General features: G+C 37.8%; 1 protein-coding gene across 2 annotated transcripts in view; it reads left to right on the forward strand.

Moving 5' to 3' along the window:
• Window positions 1–2,158: 2,158 nt before the first annotated feature.
• myoz2a (myozenin 2a) overlaps window positions 2,159–18,131 on the forward strand; it is a 59,235-nt gene continuing 43,262 nt past the window's right edge. The window contains exons 1-4 of one of the 2 annotated variants that reach the window (XM_055212646.2): window positions 2,159–2,321; window positions 4,282–4,368; window positions 10,297–10,463; window positions 10,956–11,079. In XM_055212646.2, coding sequence (XP_055068621.2) covers window positions 4,287–4,368; window positions 10,297–10,463; window positions 10,956–11,079 — 373 coding nt within the window. In that variant the 5' untranslated portion in view covers window positions 2,159–2,321; window positions 4,282–4,286. The remainder of the gene's footprint in view (window positions 2,322–4,281; window positions 4,369–10,296; window positions 10,464–10,955; window positions 11,080–18,131) is intronic. The other variant, XM_055212655.2, reaches the window with a different exon arrangement.

The following is an 18,131-nucleotide window of genomic DNA, read 5'->3' on the forward strand; positions in this document are numbered from 1 at the left end:
TAAAAAAAAGTTGCCAGCATTTTTCATGATTTTCACAAAAGTTTAATGCCTTCCAGAAAATGTTCTTCTTTAAATATATAAACATACAATATCAAATGAAACAACAGATTCTCTGCTTTAAAAAAACCCAAAAACGTTTCAACCTACCTTCATTAGTTCTTTTATATCACCTCTCAAATATGGGTAGGTTTCTTCAAAAACATCCAATTTTGAGCAAAAAGCTGAAATAATTACATTTTTGTGAAGGACTTTTGATAGAGATTAGATTCAGAGCGATCTTTAAAACATACACGGAGTTCTTTCTCTTTTGCGTGAGGCGTTACTTCCATGGATAATAGCGGTATTGCGGAAAGCCAGAATTTTTTTTCATTGGCAGGGAAGCGTTTTCCCTAATTGACGAGTTAACTCGTTAAAATGGCATAACATCCAATGCCATTATAAAGCGGAAGGGAGCCAGGTTATTATTTAGAATAACCCCGACTGTGTTCGGCGGGAAGAGGAAAGTTATATACACCGCTTGAGGGTGAGTGAAATACGGGCTGGTTTGATTTTGGGGTGAACTATTCTTTTAAGTGATGTGTTTCTTACAGCCTGATTTTATGACAATTACATATTTTATGAGTTGGCTAATTCATATGAATTCGTACAAAATTAAAGAAGGGTGCACGATTTTTGAAAAACACTTTGGAAAAGGGAGTCAGGCCGAGTACCAAAACACACATGTACCCAATCAGCAGTAAGGGGTGTGTTTTCTAACTGACATCGTTGCCTGGGTTGCGTATGTGTGGGGCGGGTCTATCAAAATAAGGTCCAGATTCTATTGGGGTAGGGGCGTGTTTGTTTAGGTTATTTCAAATGTCAGCATTGTCTTTCAGAGATCGTGCACCCCGCCTTTAATTGTTCAAAAACTTACAATTATCATGAAGAAAAAAAATAACGAAACCCTGCCACTAACCCCAAAGTCACAGGAGCAAAAGCAAATTGTACAAGAATTTACAAATGTGGTTGTACAAATTAATACGAATTAGCCACCTCGTATAATACGCACGAATTGCCATGAGATTGCATTGGTTTCTTAAGCTTTCTGTATGTCCATAACACAAGATCTTGTGATTAACTTCTATTAAAGTAACATGTAAAAAAATCTCTCTGCATGTCTTATTTTTTTAAATAATGTAAAATTTGTGCCTTTGGGGAGAAAAATATTCTGGAAAGCTTGCAGGAAATCAGAGAGAGAGAAAGAGATAGAGATAGAGAGAGAGAGAGAGAGAGAGAGAGAGAGAGAGAGAGAGAGAGAGAGAGAGAGAGAGAGAGAGAGACATATCAACCCTACAGCCTATCACAAGTTTCTCTCTTGTTTTATAACAGTTGACGGTTTGGCTCAACTAGAACTTATACTTCTGAGCTGACTGAGCTTTCCGGCAGCTGACTTTACAGGGAAACCATGTTCAAAATAGGCTTCTGCAGTTAATCTCCCATTTGGGAAATGCACTTAAGCAAATTAGAGCTAGTGTCTGCCATTTCAGTTGTATTGCAACAATAAATATTTACGTATGAACATTATAAACCAAAGATATAAAAAGTGACTGTGTCTGGACAAGCCAAATATGTATCCATGCATTACACAAGAACATTTCTAAGAAAATGTAACTAACTAAGTCCTAAGACTAAGGGGGCAGTATACGGTAAAGTTAAAACAATATGCTTTTATATTGCCAATAATTGTATAATCACATTTGATTTAACCTATAGTTTAAATCATAAAATAGTGTATAGTATACAGAAAAGTATTTCACAATAGATGTATGGAATATGATATGTGATGTATGTTGTAATGCTATATGGGTCTAGGTCAGGTCCCCATTTAAGAAATTACGTTGGTTTTCCCCCACCCCCTACACCCACTTTTAGACATTTCTAGGATGCAGATCTCCAGACCTTCATTGCACCTTCTGTTGAATGCAGGGGCCACTTGCCCAAAAAATCCTTGCTGGTTTGAAACCCCAGTATGACACCCCAGTGAATGAACTGTAAAATACAAACACAGTGAAGTCATACCCAGAACAGCTACTTTCTCTGTTACACTTAAAAGTGTTAACGTATGTGTTTGTGTGATTTCAGCTCTATTTATAACTGCATGCTAGTCAAAACTGAAAGACTAACAGCTGGCCCTCCCTCTAACACCACTAACTCTTCTGAACCCCCACAACCACCCCGCTTGGCCAGAGACCCTCTGTCCTGGTTAGGGAGAGAACCAGCACAGGTTGCATTATCCAGACTGACGCTTAGAGAGGATACTGACACAACCTGACACATTGCAGGTAAGGACACCCTGCTGCAAAAGTGCAGGTTGCGTGTGTAGTTGTATATGTTACATATCATGACATACAATAATGTTTTAATATAGAAGTATATGATCTATAAATAATGGTAGTAATTCTGCGTAATAGCTCAATTATATTAGCCTTCACTGTTGGCCATGCTGGTCAACGTGTTTTAAATATAACTGGTTTAGCATACCATAGTTAATTAATTCTCTATAGGCATTTTAAATTTTGTGGTTTTAGCACTTGAAATTTAGCATATTTTAAGAAAGAAATGTTAAAGTGCATATATATATATATATATACAAACTTACATAGAATATATATACATAAATTAAATACACTGTTAGACATTTTCAAGGATTTTTACAGTAACCTGGCAGCACCAGTTTAAAGAGTACTTTTTTAAATATGCTTTTTTATTAATAAATCATTCTCTCATGTAACGTTATATACTAAATCTGATATATCATTGACTTATAAGCTACATGAAGCATTTTTTCATAATTGTTTTATAAAAAGAAAACACTAGCGTGTAATTTAATGCACCGCGTGTGCTCGTAGGCTTGCATACACATAGTATGATTTATTAATAAGGTTTATACTGACTTTGGTCTTCTAATATTACCGTTATAATGCGTTAAGCTACGCGTTTAACCGGTTAACAGTTTTAAAATGTCCCGTTCGGGTAAACAACCCGACAACCGCGGGTCTGATAATAAATAACTTACATCGATTATTTTACCTTGCTGGTCTTTTTTCATTCTCTCATCTCGGGTATCTTCAATGGAAAAGCGCCGTTGTCTTGAAAACTCTTCAGTTTAGGTGCAACCCTGAACTGCATCCTGTGCTGCTAAATGGTTCCTTAGCTAAAATTAAAATAAGTCAACGCCTGTAGACCTATGTATGCAATAAAATAAAATAAGGATTTGTGTGAATGTGAAGGAAAATACCACCAAAAGACTGTTAGAATAAATACAGTAGCATACCGCAATTTTCAAAAATACAATAAATTACTGTATATGATGCAGGATGTCACAGAAAATACCCATTATGCAAAGCGAATTACAGTTATTTACTGTATAAATAGTTTACAGTAATATACAGTAAATAACTATAAAAATTACAGAAATGTCTAACAGTGTACATGTAAAATGTAAAAAATATATATTCTACTTACTAAAATTAAAGTACCATGGTTTTGAACATTTAATCATGGTAAACTATTTTTTTTACATGTAACAGCATTATTTTATTCATTGACATGTGAGTATCATGCAGATACAAAGGGACATATTATAATGCCATGTTATCATTGTTTGTATATGTTTTCGGCTCATTATGTTTTTATGGCAATAACATTGATTCAGCGTCATGTGCAGTCTTGTTACAGAAATACAGTAATGTGATCCTGCCTGTGAAAACTCAGCTAAAGTCATTTTTTGTAATTTAGTGTTTTTTTATATAAAATCATCCTACATAATATAAAGAACATTTTGTATTTAATCGTGATATCTTAAATATCCACTAAGCAAGGTCATGTCAAATGTTTCATCAAACTTTGATACTCCTAATCTTTCTAAGATCATAAGACATTAGTCTGGATTTCATAGCAGGGTCACGTGAACACAAACATCCACTTTGCCCATTCCTGCTGTGATGTGACATCACACCCTTTGGCGGTGGTGTCTTGTCCAGTTGGGTATATATCAGTCATATTGATTTAAAGGACCCTGCAGAATAGCAAGAGCAGTGTCTCCGCCTGGACGTCACGTTTAATAGCTGGAGGTTATTTAAAGGCATGTGCTTGTGTCAGCCTTTCAGCAGGTGTAATAAATGTCACTCTCCGAACTGTAAATGTGTTTGTGTAATTGTTTTGTTAAATCTGTGCCTTATGTGAACAGGTGTTACATTGTAAGGACCATGCACAATGTCCTAACTTTAATGTTTTCCACAGAGAGCATGTCTCAGTATTCTCTGATGTCAACGCAGGAGCGGAAAAAGCAGGCGGCTGCTATTTGTAGAGAGATCCATGCCACTAATGGTACAAGACATGATTCATTACTATCCTTTAATAATGGTGGACAGAAAACAAGAGAAAATAATGAGTTACATGTTAAACTCACTTACTGTTAAGCACTATTACATAAGAGCAAAAGTGATATAAATCCTCACATACTTTAAATTTAGAATTGTAACTATAAATATATATTGTTTTCTATATAATACATTTTAAAACTGTATTGTGTACAGCTTGTTACTACCGAAAGCAACTAATCTTTTTGTAGTTGCCTGTTTGAAATTCTATTTCGAGCAGCAGAAACTTATTGGTTGGTGTCGTTTCTTGCAGCTGTAATAATATACCGGCAGGATAAATTTTCACGCTTGTAAGATCGTTCTGGGTGACCGGCATAAGGGCCTTCAATAAAACTTAGTTTGTGTGTCCGCTGAGAATGGCTGACCACTGCAGTATATTCACTGCTCTTGCTATTCACCCTTCAAAAAAGGTCTCTGAAATGTTCTTTCTCAGGCTTTGTGGTTAAATAAATAACCTTTAAAATCCACAGAACCTTTAAGTTGCACAAGAGCATGTTTGTAGTAGCAAAACATCTGACAGAAATCTTTTTTGAGCAATATAAAAAGCTCATTCTGTGGCATAACTGCAAAGAATCCTTTGTAGCAGGGTTACCCAAACTTGAGCTGTGTCCGAAACAGCTCCCTATCCACTATATAGCGCACTATATCGAGTGTTGGCCATTTTGTAGTGGTGTCCGAAACCTGAGTGAACAACTTCATTCCCTACATTCATTCACTACTTTTTACCCACAATGCACTCTGATCAGTTATTTTCTACTTTTTAAAATAAACAAATTCAAAATAATTGTGATATTTTTATTTAAAATATAATTTCCCTTTTTTTTAAACAATAAATAAACAACAGTAGATAAATATGACTAGCAGTTGTTTTGGTCTCTTTATTATAAACTAATACAATAAACATGACAAATGTGACAAACAGTAAAAAAGTAGACTTTACCGTTTCACAGTACAATCAATAAAGCCAAAGGTGTAAGGGTTTATTACGAATCTCTGCGACAGCTCTCTGGCGCATGGTATTTACGTCACTGTCCGAAATCGCTCACTCATTTTCGTTCACTTCTTCCCCATATAGTGGACTCAATTGTCATTTGCTATATAGTGTCAGGATCCCGAATGTTATTAAGTGTATTTACTCTTGTTTCTGGTGCCGGGATCCTGACACCCCCGTATGCATGTTTTGTGTGGAGATCTTTGTGGTCTGTGTTTTATGTTTTGTGTACCGCGTGCTCTCCTGTCTTTGGTCTTGACCCTGCCCCCTCGTTTCCTTGTTGATTGTTCATGGTTGGTTTGTTCCCTTCGCCTGTTTGTCGTTGTTCCCTGGTTTGGTTTGCCCTGTTTGGGGCCATTGTGTGTTGTGTCTTGTGCCGGTTCATTGTGTGTCGTGTGGTGCCGTCTCGTGTGTGCTTTGTCTGTCGGGTCGTGATTGTTTTCTGGTTTTGTCATTGTTTGCTAGCCTGGGTGCCAGCCGATCTTAGCCCCGCCCACCACGATTTGAAATACGGGGAAGATCGGTCTGGGGATTCACCGTTGAGGAGCTACTATGCGAATACCAAAACAGGCCGACAAATCAAATTGTGAGGGCGGGCTTTATACGATGATGGACAGATGATCAACAGTAACGTATCAACCACTTCACCAAAGAGCGCGTGTGTTCAATCTGTTTACAATGAAATGGCTGCCGCTGGTGAATTCAGATGTGTGGATTCTGACATTGAGTCTGTTCTAAAAGATGTCGAAAGAGCATTGATTTAAAAAGAGGAACAGAGAAACGGGAAGGCATTTGTTTATGTTTTCGCCGTCCTTCCTATGGAGGACAAAGTTAAAGAAGCAACTGAAATGGGTATCATGGCGATGCAACTCGGCGTGCACGATGAGATGGATATAATTAGCGGTCGTTGCCAGCTTCTTTTCGGAAGCCTGGAATCGTGACTGCTGAATAAGTGGAGGGACATGCTAGGCTCCGATATTTTTCAAGCCAACGTAATGGGTAGCTATCGTCGTGGATGAAGTTCAAATGGTAAGAGATAGTCTTACTGTATGACTTAGTAAATACTTAATGTTGTGATATAAATGAAATGTTGTAAACATAGTAGGTGTTGATGTACCTTCGCTAACTCAGACTTAGTATAATTACAATGATTTTAGTATCATTGTAGCGAAATTACTAGCAGTTCGGTCAGGCTGCTAAAGACGCCATTTTAACATCACACACTCCGTTGCTCTGATTGGTCGTATGTCTATCCAATTGAGTGCAGAGGCATTTTTCGGTTGAGACACGCCTCATAATTTTAGCTCAATGGAGCGGTATCAGACTCAAATTCTGACTAGAATTGAGTATGACAACGTCAGGCTAATTGTTTGCCCCCTCGAGGGTATTTATGTTTTAATAAACGTCTTTAAGTTACGATCTGTCTGCGATTGGGTTCTATCCACCACCACACCCTGACATATAGGGAATAGTGAATGAGTGAACAAGGGAGCGGTTTCGGACGCAGCTTTAGTTTCGGAGGTCCTGCAGAGTTTATCTCCAACCCTTATTAAACACACCTGAAGCAGCTTATTAAAACAATAGTTCAGTGGAAAATGAAAATTACCCCATAATTTACTCACCTTCAAGCCATCCGAGATATATGTGCTGGACCACAAAACCATAGGGGTCAATTTTTTTTAATTAATATTTAAGGATGCGCTGATATGGAAATTTTGGCCGATACCGATAAGCGATAACTCTTTATATTTGGGGGCCTATATATATATATATATATTAGGCCGATAAATATTCATATTTTTTCACAATGAAAAACTCGCAGACCGCGGGCATCTTGTCTTTGCACTAGACTAGCATACTCTTCTTAAGCCCGCAACACGTGTCATCTTGGTGCTATGTCACAGAAAGCACCAATCAAAACTCCACATGGCCAGCAATGAGCAAGTGAAGTGGTTCAACAAACCAAAATAATCCATCATTTATCGGCTTTCATTTATCGGCCTAATTTTGCTATCAGACCGATAACCGATAATATTAAAAATAAGCAGTTATCGGCCGATATATCGTGCATCCCTATTAATATTTATACATTATCTCAAAGCTGAATAAATAAGCTTCCATTCTAATATGGTTTGTTGGTAGGGCAATCTTTGGTCGAGATACAACCATATGAAAATCTGGAGTTTGATTGGGCAAAAATGTAAAATAATGAAAAAAATCACTTTTCATAATCCAAGCAAGTCCTACACTGTAAAAAAAATCTGTAAAAATTTCAATGTTATTGCAGCTGGGTTGCCGGTAATTTTCCGTAGATTTACATTTATGTTATTTACTGGTAAGAGTTTGTTCAAAGTCAAATAAATTCCAAACATCAACAAGTCTTTATCTTTACAGAACAAAACTATACAACAACAGCCTCATGCAAAGCATTCTGGGAATCAGAAATCATCATCAACCTTTTTCTGTTTTTTGCTTCAGATTTTGTTTCTCAGAATGTTTTGCTTGATGCTGTTTTTTTAGTTTTACTCTGTAAAGACAAAGACTTGTAAATGTTTAATGTTTATTTAACTTTGAGCAAACTCTTGCCAGTAAATAACATAAATGTAAATCTACGGTAAATTACCGGCAACCCAGCTGCAATTTCTACGGAATTTTTTTACAGTGTAGCAACACATATTACAAACGAAAATGTTTGTTTTAGTGCTTTTTACTGGGTAACCTTGATGATCTTGTGGACTTTATGATGGAAGTTGTAAGCTTTTACATTAACCAAACTTGAATGGGAAATCGCCAAGGAATGTTTTTGCCTCGGAAATTCATCTTGTCATGTTTTGTTAGTCCGTTATTATAGTTAACTATATGCGAAGTGATATGTGCTGTTTGGAACTACATTCGCCGTGCCTTTCCCAGAAAATAATTGCACACTTTAGAACGTTTTTCAGCCAATCAGATTCAAGCATTCAACAGACCTGTTGTATAAGTGGTGATAAAGCTATAGAGACTATAGCATCACTTATTGTTCAACATACTGTAGCAGAATATGGTTCTACACGGGTTCTCCATATGTTTAGCACTAAAAATGGTTCCCCTATGATTACAAGCCAGTGAAACACTTTTAGTGCTATTTAGCCAATTTGATTTGATAGCAATTTGATAGCTATTTGATTGCGATTTTGCTGCATCCGTTCAGAAAAATTAAGTTTGGATATATTTACGGTAGGAAATGTAAAAGATATCTTTATGAAACATGATCTTTACATAATATACTAATGATTAGAATGATTTTGTGGTCCAGGGTCACATATTTCCATCATCTTTCAGACAAGCACAATTTGAGTTGTTTTAGAAAATGGCCTAACTCTTCCAAGCTTTATAACGGTATAACAGGGACTTTCAAACCCAAAAAAGGTGCATCAATCCATCACAGAAGTAATCCACATGGCTCCAGGGGGTTAATAAAGGCAGTCTAAGGGTATGAATGTGATTTTGTAAGAAGAGTATCTATATTTAAAAATTTATAAACTTTAATAACTAGTTTCCGGTAGCGGCAAATACACCTTAGATTTTTAGCATAGGATGTAGAGTACAATGCATAGTGACATACCCAGACAGCAGACAGCTCTGGGCCGGATTAGCACCGTATCTGTACAGGAACTGCTGACAAACGTGGAGACACAGAAGAGAGACCAAAACAAAGCTAGTCATTAATAATAAATCTAAACCAAGGATTTTAAAGAAAATGGCGGAGGATTTCGATAGAAGACACAAGGATATTGAGTTATCCATATGTAGCTTAAAGAACTCAGAACGCACAATTCTTGCAAAATCTATTAGTTACAGAGTAACAAATAAAATAACTAAGGGTGTCAAAAGAAGAATTGCAATTAATTGCATACAAAATAAAAGTTTGTTTTTGCATAATATATATGTGTGCACTGTGTGTAATGTGTGCAATGTGTGTGTGTGTGTGTGCGTGCGTGCGTGCGTGCGTATATATATATATATATATATATATATATATATATATATATATAAAATGTTTCTTAAATAAATATATATTATGTAAACACAATCTATAAACTTTTATTTTGTATGCAATTAATAGGATTCATCTTTTAACAACCCTAGAAATAACTAATAGTGCTAGTTGTTTTTGTCTTGAGCCAGTAGCTGCCAGACAGCAACCACACTACAGACTCTTATCTTACTGCTAGCATTTCTTGAAGAAAAACGCCACCGTTTTCAATATTTTACTATGTTCTTACCTCAGCTTAGACAAATTAATAAGTGCTGCAAACTAAGGTCAAAGTGTTGCAAACTAAGTGCTCTTATCTGCTTAAAAAATCACCACGTTTTATTTTGTGCCACCATAATTACTTGTGTAACTACTCATGTAACAGTCTTTAAATAAAGAAAACATGGAAGTGTTTGGTTTCTTCTAAATTCACCCCTGTTTGGATCCTAAGGAATGAATGGGGCTAAGCTAAATGCTAACACATTCACGACATGCTGTATCAAGATTGCGTGCATGCATTGAAAAAAGATAGGTATGTATTAATTTGTCTAATCTGAGATAAGAACATAGTAAAATATTGAAAAAGGTGGTGTTTTCCTTTAAGAAAAAGTACAGCAAAAATAGCGTAGCCATATTTGTTAACTAAGCCTACTGGTCATAATACGCAGAGATATGACTTAATTCATTTTGATAGAGCTCATTCTTTGCACGTTTTCACAGTTTATTTCTGGAAAATCTGCAGAACTAAAATGAATGTAAACATGGTACATTCTTTTTTTTAAGTATAGCTGCCATTGTTAAAGTTTTCAATTAAAAATTGGTGAATCTCTTTTTTGACATCAGTTGATGGTTGTACCGTGTTTCACAAGAACCAGAGATGGATCTGGGGAAGAAAGTTAGCGTACCAAAGGAGATCATGTTGGAGGAACTTTCCTTAGCTTCAAACAGGGGCTCCCGTCTCTTCAAGATGCGGCAGAAACGCTCTGAGAAATTCACTTTTGAAAGCATTCAGAATGAAGCCAACTTACAACACAGTGTAAGTTCAAGTAAATTATTACTTCATTAAAAATTTTTTACTTAAAAATACACATAAGTTCTGTGTGTGTGTGTGTGTGTGCGTGCGTGTGTAATTACGTGTGTGTGCCCTGTTTACACCTGAATTCAGATTCCTTTCTGGCAATCGAATCACAAGTGGATACACAATACAGGAGTGAATTCGGAGCATGCATATACAGTAAATGTATTCAATACAGAACTCTGTAAATTAATGTGAATTTTTTCACAATTCAATTTCTGTAAACAAACAACACTCAGATATAGTATGTAGTCAAGAAATCAGAGACTCGTCATCGTTTGAAATCTGATCACCATGTGGTCATAAGAGACTGAAGTTGTAAAACTCAATCAGTCTCACTTTACCAAGTGCTATAAGATCACCTGTGAAGGATCCTAATACTTGGTGTAAACAGGGCCTATGATTTATTAATGTACAAATCCAGTTTTTCCTTTTCATGCAATGCTTTCCCAGAATAATGCCATTTATCCAGGACCTGGCGAAATGACAGACATTTTAAATAATGCCAATGATCTTGGGAACAACCAGGCACCACAAACAATAAACCCAGCTCCCAATCCTGGCAATATTGCCCCAGGTTAGTCCACTTCAGTTTCTTAAGATGTAACAGATACTTCTACAGAATTAGATCTGTGTTAGCCAACATGTTTAAAGGTGCAGTGTGTACATTTTAGCGGCATCTAGTGGTAAGGTTGCGAATTGCAACCAACGGCTCAGTCCACTGCACACCCCTCGCTTTTGAAATGCATTGAGAAGCTACGGTAGCCGCCACCGAAAAAACTTTGTCTCCAAAGTTTGTCCGTTAAGGACGCCTGTAGAAACATGGCGGCACTTTCACGTAAGGGGACCTCGGTGTATGTAGATAAAAATTTCTCTTTCTCAGGTAATAAAAACATAACGGTTAATTAAAAAAAGTCTTTATACTCCCCTGAACATATAGTTTTGTATATTATTTAGCATTTCTGTCAAGAGATCCTTTTAAATATTACACACTGCACCTTTATGGATAGTTATTAATGAAGATATTTAAAAAAATGTTAAAAACCAAAGAGATCTGGGGCACCATTGACTTCCATAGTATTATTATTTTTTTGCTATGGAAGTCAGTGGTGCCCCAGATCTGCTTGGATACAAACATTCTTTAAATATATCTTCCTTCGTATTTAGCAAAACAAAGTTTTTTAAATCCTTAATCTTAAATCCCTCTGTGAAGTGTATATTAACACTTTAGCAATGTAAATTATTTTCAAACTAAGACATATTAACCCAAAACACATGATGATAAAACAATGTAGGTACTGTAATGCTCTGTAATTTGCTTTGGATAAAAGCGTCTGTCAAATGCATAAATGTAAAATTTATTGTTTATTGTTAGTTCATTTTAGCTAATGCATTTAACAAATACAACCTAATTGTAAAGTGTTACCGTTTTACATTACACTTATTGCATCTTTGTAAGTTTCTCTGTATACCGTGACTATGTTGTATCCACAGGAAGCTGGTTAAGTATTTCCTGTGTCTTTTTTTAATAGTGGCACAGTACAGCAGCTGTCCATGATAGCATCTTAAACATATCATATCCTCCTAACTCCCATGACCCGATCTGGCCTTTGAGCTTAGCCACGCTTCTGGATTGGAATATGAGCACACATATACAGTATGTCATGCTATTTTAGTGGCTTTGAGGGAGGCTTTATTTGGAAGGTATATAGACTAGATATGGTATGAAGACACAATTTTACACGAAACAAACACAAAAAAATGCTTCTTTTGCTGTTAAAAGTTTACTGTCACGATTTCCTAAAGAAACATTTGGACACAATTATTTTTGCTACTCACTGCATGTGTATTTGTAGGAGTTTCCCTTTTGTAGACGCAATTATTTAAATGAATCATGCAACATGATTTATTAAAGGGGCCATGGCACAAGACTTTTTTAAGAGCTCAAATAAATCTTTGGTGTCCCCAGAGCACATATGTGAAGTTTTAGCTCAAAATACCCCACTGATATTTTATTATAGCATGTTAAAACTGCCACTTTGTAGGTGTGTGCAAAAATGTGCCATTTTGGGTGTGTCCTTTTTAAATGCAAATGAGTGGTTTGTTACAATTGAAACTCAATTGTGCTGTGAATTTTTCTTTCTCTCTCTCTTTGTCTGCACTAAATGGCAGTACTGTGATTGGATAGTGCAGATTAAGGGGCGGTATTATTATAAGGGCTCCTTATGACATCACAAGGAGAGCCAAATTTCAACGACCTATTTTCTCATGTGCTTGTAGAGAATGGTTTACCAAAACTTAGTTACTGGGTTGATCTTTTTCACATTTTCTAGGTTGATAGAAGCACTGGGGACCCAATCATAGCACTTAAACATGGAAAAAGTCAGATTTTCATGCCATGGCCCCTTTAAAGTTTGCATTGAAAAAGGTTTTATAATTTTATACATAAGGTGCTCCATAAAGAGACTGTGGGTGATCCACAGACATGCCACAGCAGTCTCTAATGAAAGGACTTTGAGAGTTTTTAAAACTGATTGGTCTTCCTTAACATCTGCAGCCACTGTGCAGTTCCTTTCAGCCAACATCAGACATCTCAATGGGCTGCCCTGTAAAAACATTTCCCCTGCTGTTAATGATTCTCTCTGGCCCATCAGGCGGGTCTGACCCTCAGGCCTTAAACTTTGAAGGAGACTGTTGTAAACTACGAGTGCGATACGTGACAGAACGCCCGTATTACGTAACTCTTGTTTTGGACTTGTCACAGAGAGAAGCGTTTGAGGGAGAGTCATTTTGAAGGGTCCCCTGCCTCTCTTCACTATGTTTCAATGCTTTGTCAAGTTTTTGTAAAAATCATTGTTTAAAATAGACAGATAAAATAAACTAATATAAGTTAAACGCTGATATGTTGGTAGTTAGTATTATAGAGCTCTAAAACTAAAATCATAGCATAATTTAATCATAGCACTAAATGTTAAAACCATTTACAATTTAATGTGAAGGCAGACAGTGTAGAATTACCAAATGCATTTATACTCTAAAGCAGAGGTCTTCTACCTTTTTAAGGCCAAGGACCCCTTAAAGGGATAGTTCGACCAAAAATTAATCCCATGATTTACTCACCCCGAAGCTGTCCGGGATGCATATGTCCATCGTGTTTCAGACGAACACATTTTCAGTTATTTTAAAAAAAGTTTTAGATCTTTCAGTTAATCATGTGTGAAGTTGTGGGGTCCACGTCCTTCGGGTCTAAAATATGTGCATCTGTCCTTCACGAAATAAATCCTAACGGCTCCACGATGATAAACGGGGGCCTTCTGAGGGTAATCCGCGGCGTTTTGTTGTAGAAATATCCACATTTAAAACTTTATAAACCAAAATAACACAGTCTCACCCCATGTCGTCAATATTTGACGACACTTGACCATTCGTCAATATGTGACGCGGAGGGTATACCTTTCGCGTCATTTTTTGACGAACTGGGGACTTCAATACTATTACGTCCGTTGCATTCTCTTCTCCTATTTTCTTACCATTTTCGCGTCGGTTTAGGGTTAGATTACGCAAAATTAAACAGTGTACGCGAAATTAAACAGTGTACGCGAAATTAAACAGTTGTCACCTGGCGTTGGGGTTAGAAACAGTTGTCACCTGGCGTTGGGGTTAGAGTTAGGTTTGGGCAGGGATGTCATTATGTAAATCTAACCCTAAACCGACGCGAAAATGGTAAGAAAATAGGAGAAGAGAATGCAACGGACGCAACAGCACTGAAGTCCCCAGTTCGTCAAAAAGTGACGCGAAAGGCACACCCTCCGCGTCACACATTGACGAACGGTCAAGTGTCGTCAAATATTGACGACATGGGGTGAGACTGGGTTGACCAAAATAACTCGCTTCTGCACTCTCAGAAATAAAGGTACAAAAGTTGTCACTGGGACAGTACCCTTTCAAAAAGGTACACCTTTGTACCCAAAGAGTGCATATTAGTACTTTGAACTGCCAAAATGTACCTTTAAAGGTACATATTTGAACCTTTTTTAAAGGGTACTGCCGCAGTGACAGCTTCGTACCTTTATTTTTGACAGTGTGGTAATGCCGCCATCTTGGTCGCGTCCGCGTTCAAGATGAGAGCGTATGCAGTTTACGGAGGTTTCTCTGCTGCTGTTCTGTGCCCCCGGCCTTCGCATTTGTCATACGTCACTGAGAAAAGTGTGTACACTACGTTAATAGTCTCTCCTGAATACAGAGGAGTTTAAAATGGAAGATAGTTATTTTCGTTTATAAAGTTGGATATTTTTACAACAGCACCGCGCGGATTACCCTCAGAAGACCTTTGTTTATCATCCTGGAGCCTTTTGGATTTCTTTGGGGAAGGATATATGCACATTTATTGGACTTGAGGGAGGTGGACCCCGTAACTTTATTGTTTAGCAGCTGAAATACATTTTCTAAAATAACTGAAAATATGTTTATCTGCAAAATGATGGACATGTGCATCTCGGACGGCTTCGGGGTGAGTAGATCATGGGTTTAGTGTCATTTTTGGCTGAACTATCCCTTAAAAGGCGGGGTGCATGATTTCTGAAAGCCAATGTTGATATTTTAAATCACCTAAACAAACACGCCCCTGCCCCAATCTAGACCTTCTTTTGATAGACCCGCTATGCATACAGAGGAGGAGCAGGGATCCCAGTACATCAAATTAAGACTATATTATTATTATTTATAACACATAGGCATACATTGTTATGTTATATTGGAACCATATTGGAATATTAGAACACTATTTGGAAGGTCATGTTTGTCCTGTGGCAGGTACCATATGCGTTTTGAAATTGAGGGGGGAGCTGTTGGTTGCAATTTGCAATCTCACCCTTAGATGGTGTTCAAATTTAAACACACACCACCTTTTGTGTTAATTTTTCATTTACTGTCATTTGCTTTTTTCTGATACGCTCATGTTGTTACATTTACTTTATGCATTTGGCAGACACTTTTTCACAAAGCAAATCAAGAAATGCATTTTTATCAGTTAATGTGTTCCCTGGATTCAAACCCATAGCTCTTCCACCTTTTAATCAAACACCTGTTCTTTATTAGGGCCCGAGCACACCGGGGTGCGAGGACCCTATTGTTTTTGCTCGGTTTATTATTATTATTATTATTATTATTATTATTATTATTATTATTATTAGGGCCCGAGCACACCAGGGTGTGAGGACCCTATTGTTTTTGCTCCGTTTATTATTATTATTATTTTTCTTCTTCTTCTTCTTCTTCTTCTTCTTCTTCTTCTTCTTCTCCGAAATGGATCGCATTTTTGAGGGCCTAAACATACCTGAAAACTCATGAAAATTTGCACACGCGTCAGAAGTGGTGAAAATTTACATGTAGTATAGGCGTCAGAAGTGGGCGTGTAGAAATGGCTCGATAGCGCCACCTGCAAAATTTCATAAGAACAGCCCCCCCACTACGAAAATCGTACAGATACGAAATTTGGTAGGATCATCTTGCACCCCAAGACCTACAAAAAAGTCTCTTGGAGCTAAGCTCTAAACCCCACAGGAAGTCGGCCATTTTGAATTTTATCTGTCATTTTTTGACATTTCCAAGCGTCGTACTTTAACGAACTCCTCCTAGCGATTTAATCGGATCATTATCATATTTGGTCAGTCTCATCTAAAGGCCTTTGCGATGCTAAATTGCGGAGATCTTGACTTTTCGTTGGATGGTGTGTCCGTGGCGGCCTGACAAAGTTCTGCATTTTCGCCATGAAACAGGAAGTTGTTATAACTCAGGCATACAATGTCCAATCTGCCACACACTTCACATGTTTGATAAGGGTCTTGACCTGAACACATTTTAATGCCAATATTCAACTTCAGTCATAGCGCCACCTAAAGGTAGCAGGAAATACCATGTTTTACGCTGTGATTTACTGCTATTAGAGATTTAATCAAATCATCATCATATTTGGTCAGACTGATGTTAAGCCCTTTGCCGTGATAAATTGCGAAGATCTTGACTTTTCGTTGAAGGGCGTGTCCGTGGCAGCCTGGCAAAGTGTGATATATCGCCATGAAACAGGAAGCTGTTGTAATTCAGGCATACATTATCAGTCTGCTCCCGACTTCACACGTTTGTTAAGGGTCCCGGCCTGTACACGTCAATATAACAATAATCAGGTACAGTCATAGCGCCACCTAGCGGCAGCAGGAAATACCATGTTTTACGCTGTGACTTACTGCTCTTAGATATTTAACCATATCAACATCATATTTCACCAGTGTAATCTCAAGACCTTGTGTGATGATAAAAAGCAACGACCTTGACTTTTCATTCAAGGGCGTGTCCGTGGCGGCCTCGCAAATTATCGCTAAATGAATCGCATTTTTGACAGGCTAAACAAGCTCAAAAAGTCATAAAACGTTGCACACACGTCAGAAGTGGCGAAAATTTACATGTGGCATAGGCGCCAGAAGTGGGCGTGTAGAAATGGCTCGATAGCGCCACCTGCAAAATTTCAAAAGAACAGCCCCCCCACTACGAAAAACATACAGATAAGAAATTTGGTAGAATCATCTATCACCCCGAGACCTACAAAAAAGTTTCTTGGAGCGAAGCTCTAACCCCCACAGGAAGTCGGCCATTTTGAATTTTTGCCTTGATTTTTGTGCAAATTTGGTCATTTCCAGGCTTCATACTTTAACGAACTCCTCCTAGAGATTTAATCCGATCATCATCATATTTGGTCAGTATCATCTAAAGGCCTTTGCGATGCTAAATTGCTGAGCTTTTGACTTTCCGTTGGAGGATGTGTCCGTGGCGGCCTGACAAAGTTCAGCGTTTTCGCCATGAAACAGGAAGTTGTTATAACTCAGGCATAGAATGTCCAATCTGCCCCCCACTTCACACGTTTGATAAGGGTCCCGGCCTGAACACGTCAATATAACAATAATCAGGTACAGTCATAGCGCCACCTACTGCACACAGGCGGTGTGGCACATCAGTTTCCCTTTGAATATCTACCTATATTTACCCACTTTAATTCATATCCCCCTGGCTCACTGCTTTACTAATGCCATAGGGTAGCGGTGCACATGCGTGCGAGGGCCCTTCCATCGCTGCTTGCAGCTTTAATTCGGGCCCGACCACACCGGGGTGCGAGGACCCTATTGTTTTTGCTCGGTTTATTATTATTATTATTATTATTATTATTAGGGCCCGAGCACACCAGGGTGTGAGGACCCTATTGTTTTTGCTCCGTTTATTATTATTATTATTTTTAGGGCCCGAGCACCGAGGAGCAGGCCAGAATGGCCTGCACCGAAAGGTGCGAAGCCCTATTGTTTTTGCTCGGATTATTATTTTTTTTATTATTATTATTATTTTTTTTTTTTAACACTTTTGGGCACTTTGGGTGCCTAAACATACTCGAAAACTCTTGAAATTTGACACAGACGTCAGAGTCGTCGGCCATCAGGTCTGGGCAAAGGCTGGAACACGGGCGTGGCATGGGGGCTCTGTAGCGCCCCCTGTAATGCAAAAACAAACATTGGGGCACAGATCGGGCAAAAATGTTTGCACATGCATGAAAGTTGGTACACATATAGATCTCATCGACCTGAACAA

Source organism: Misgurnus anguillicaudatus, chromosome 21 (assembly GCF_027580225.2).
Source record: "Misgurnus anguillicaudatus chromosome 21, ASM2758022v2, whole genome shotgun sequence".
NCBI classification, from domain to species: domain Eukaryota; kingdom Metazoa; phylum Chordata; class Actinopteri; order Cypriniformes; family Cobitidae; genus Misgurnus; species Misgurnus anguillicaudatus.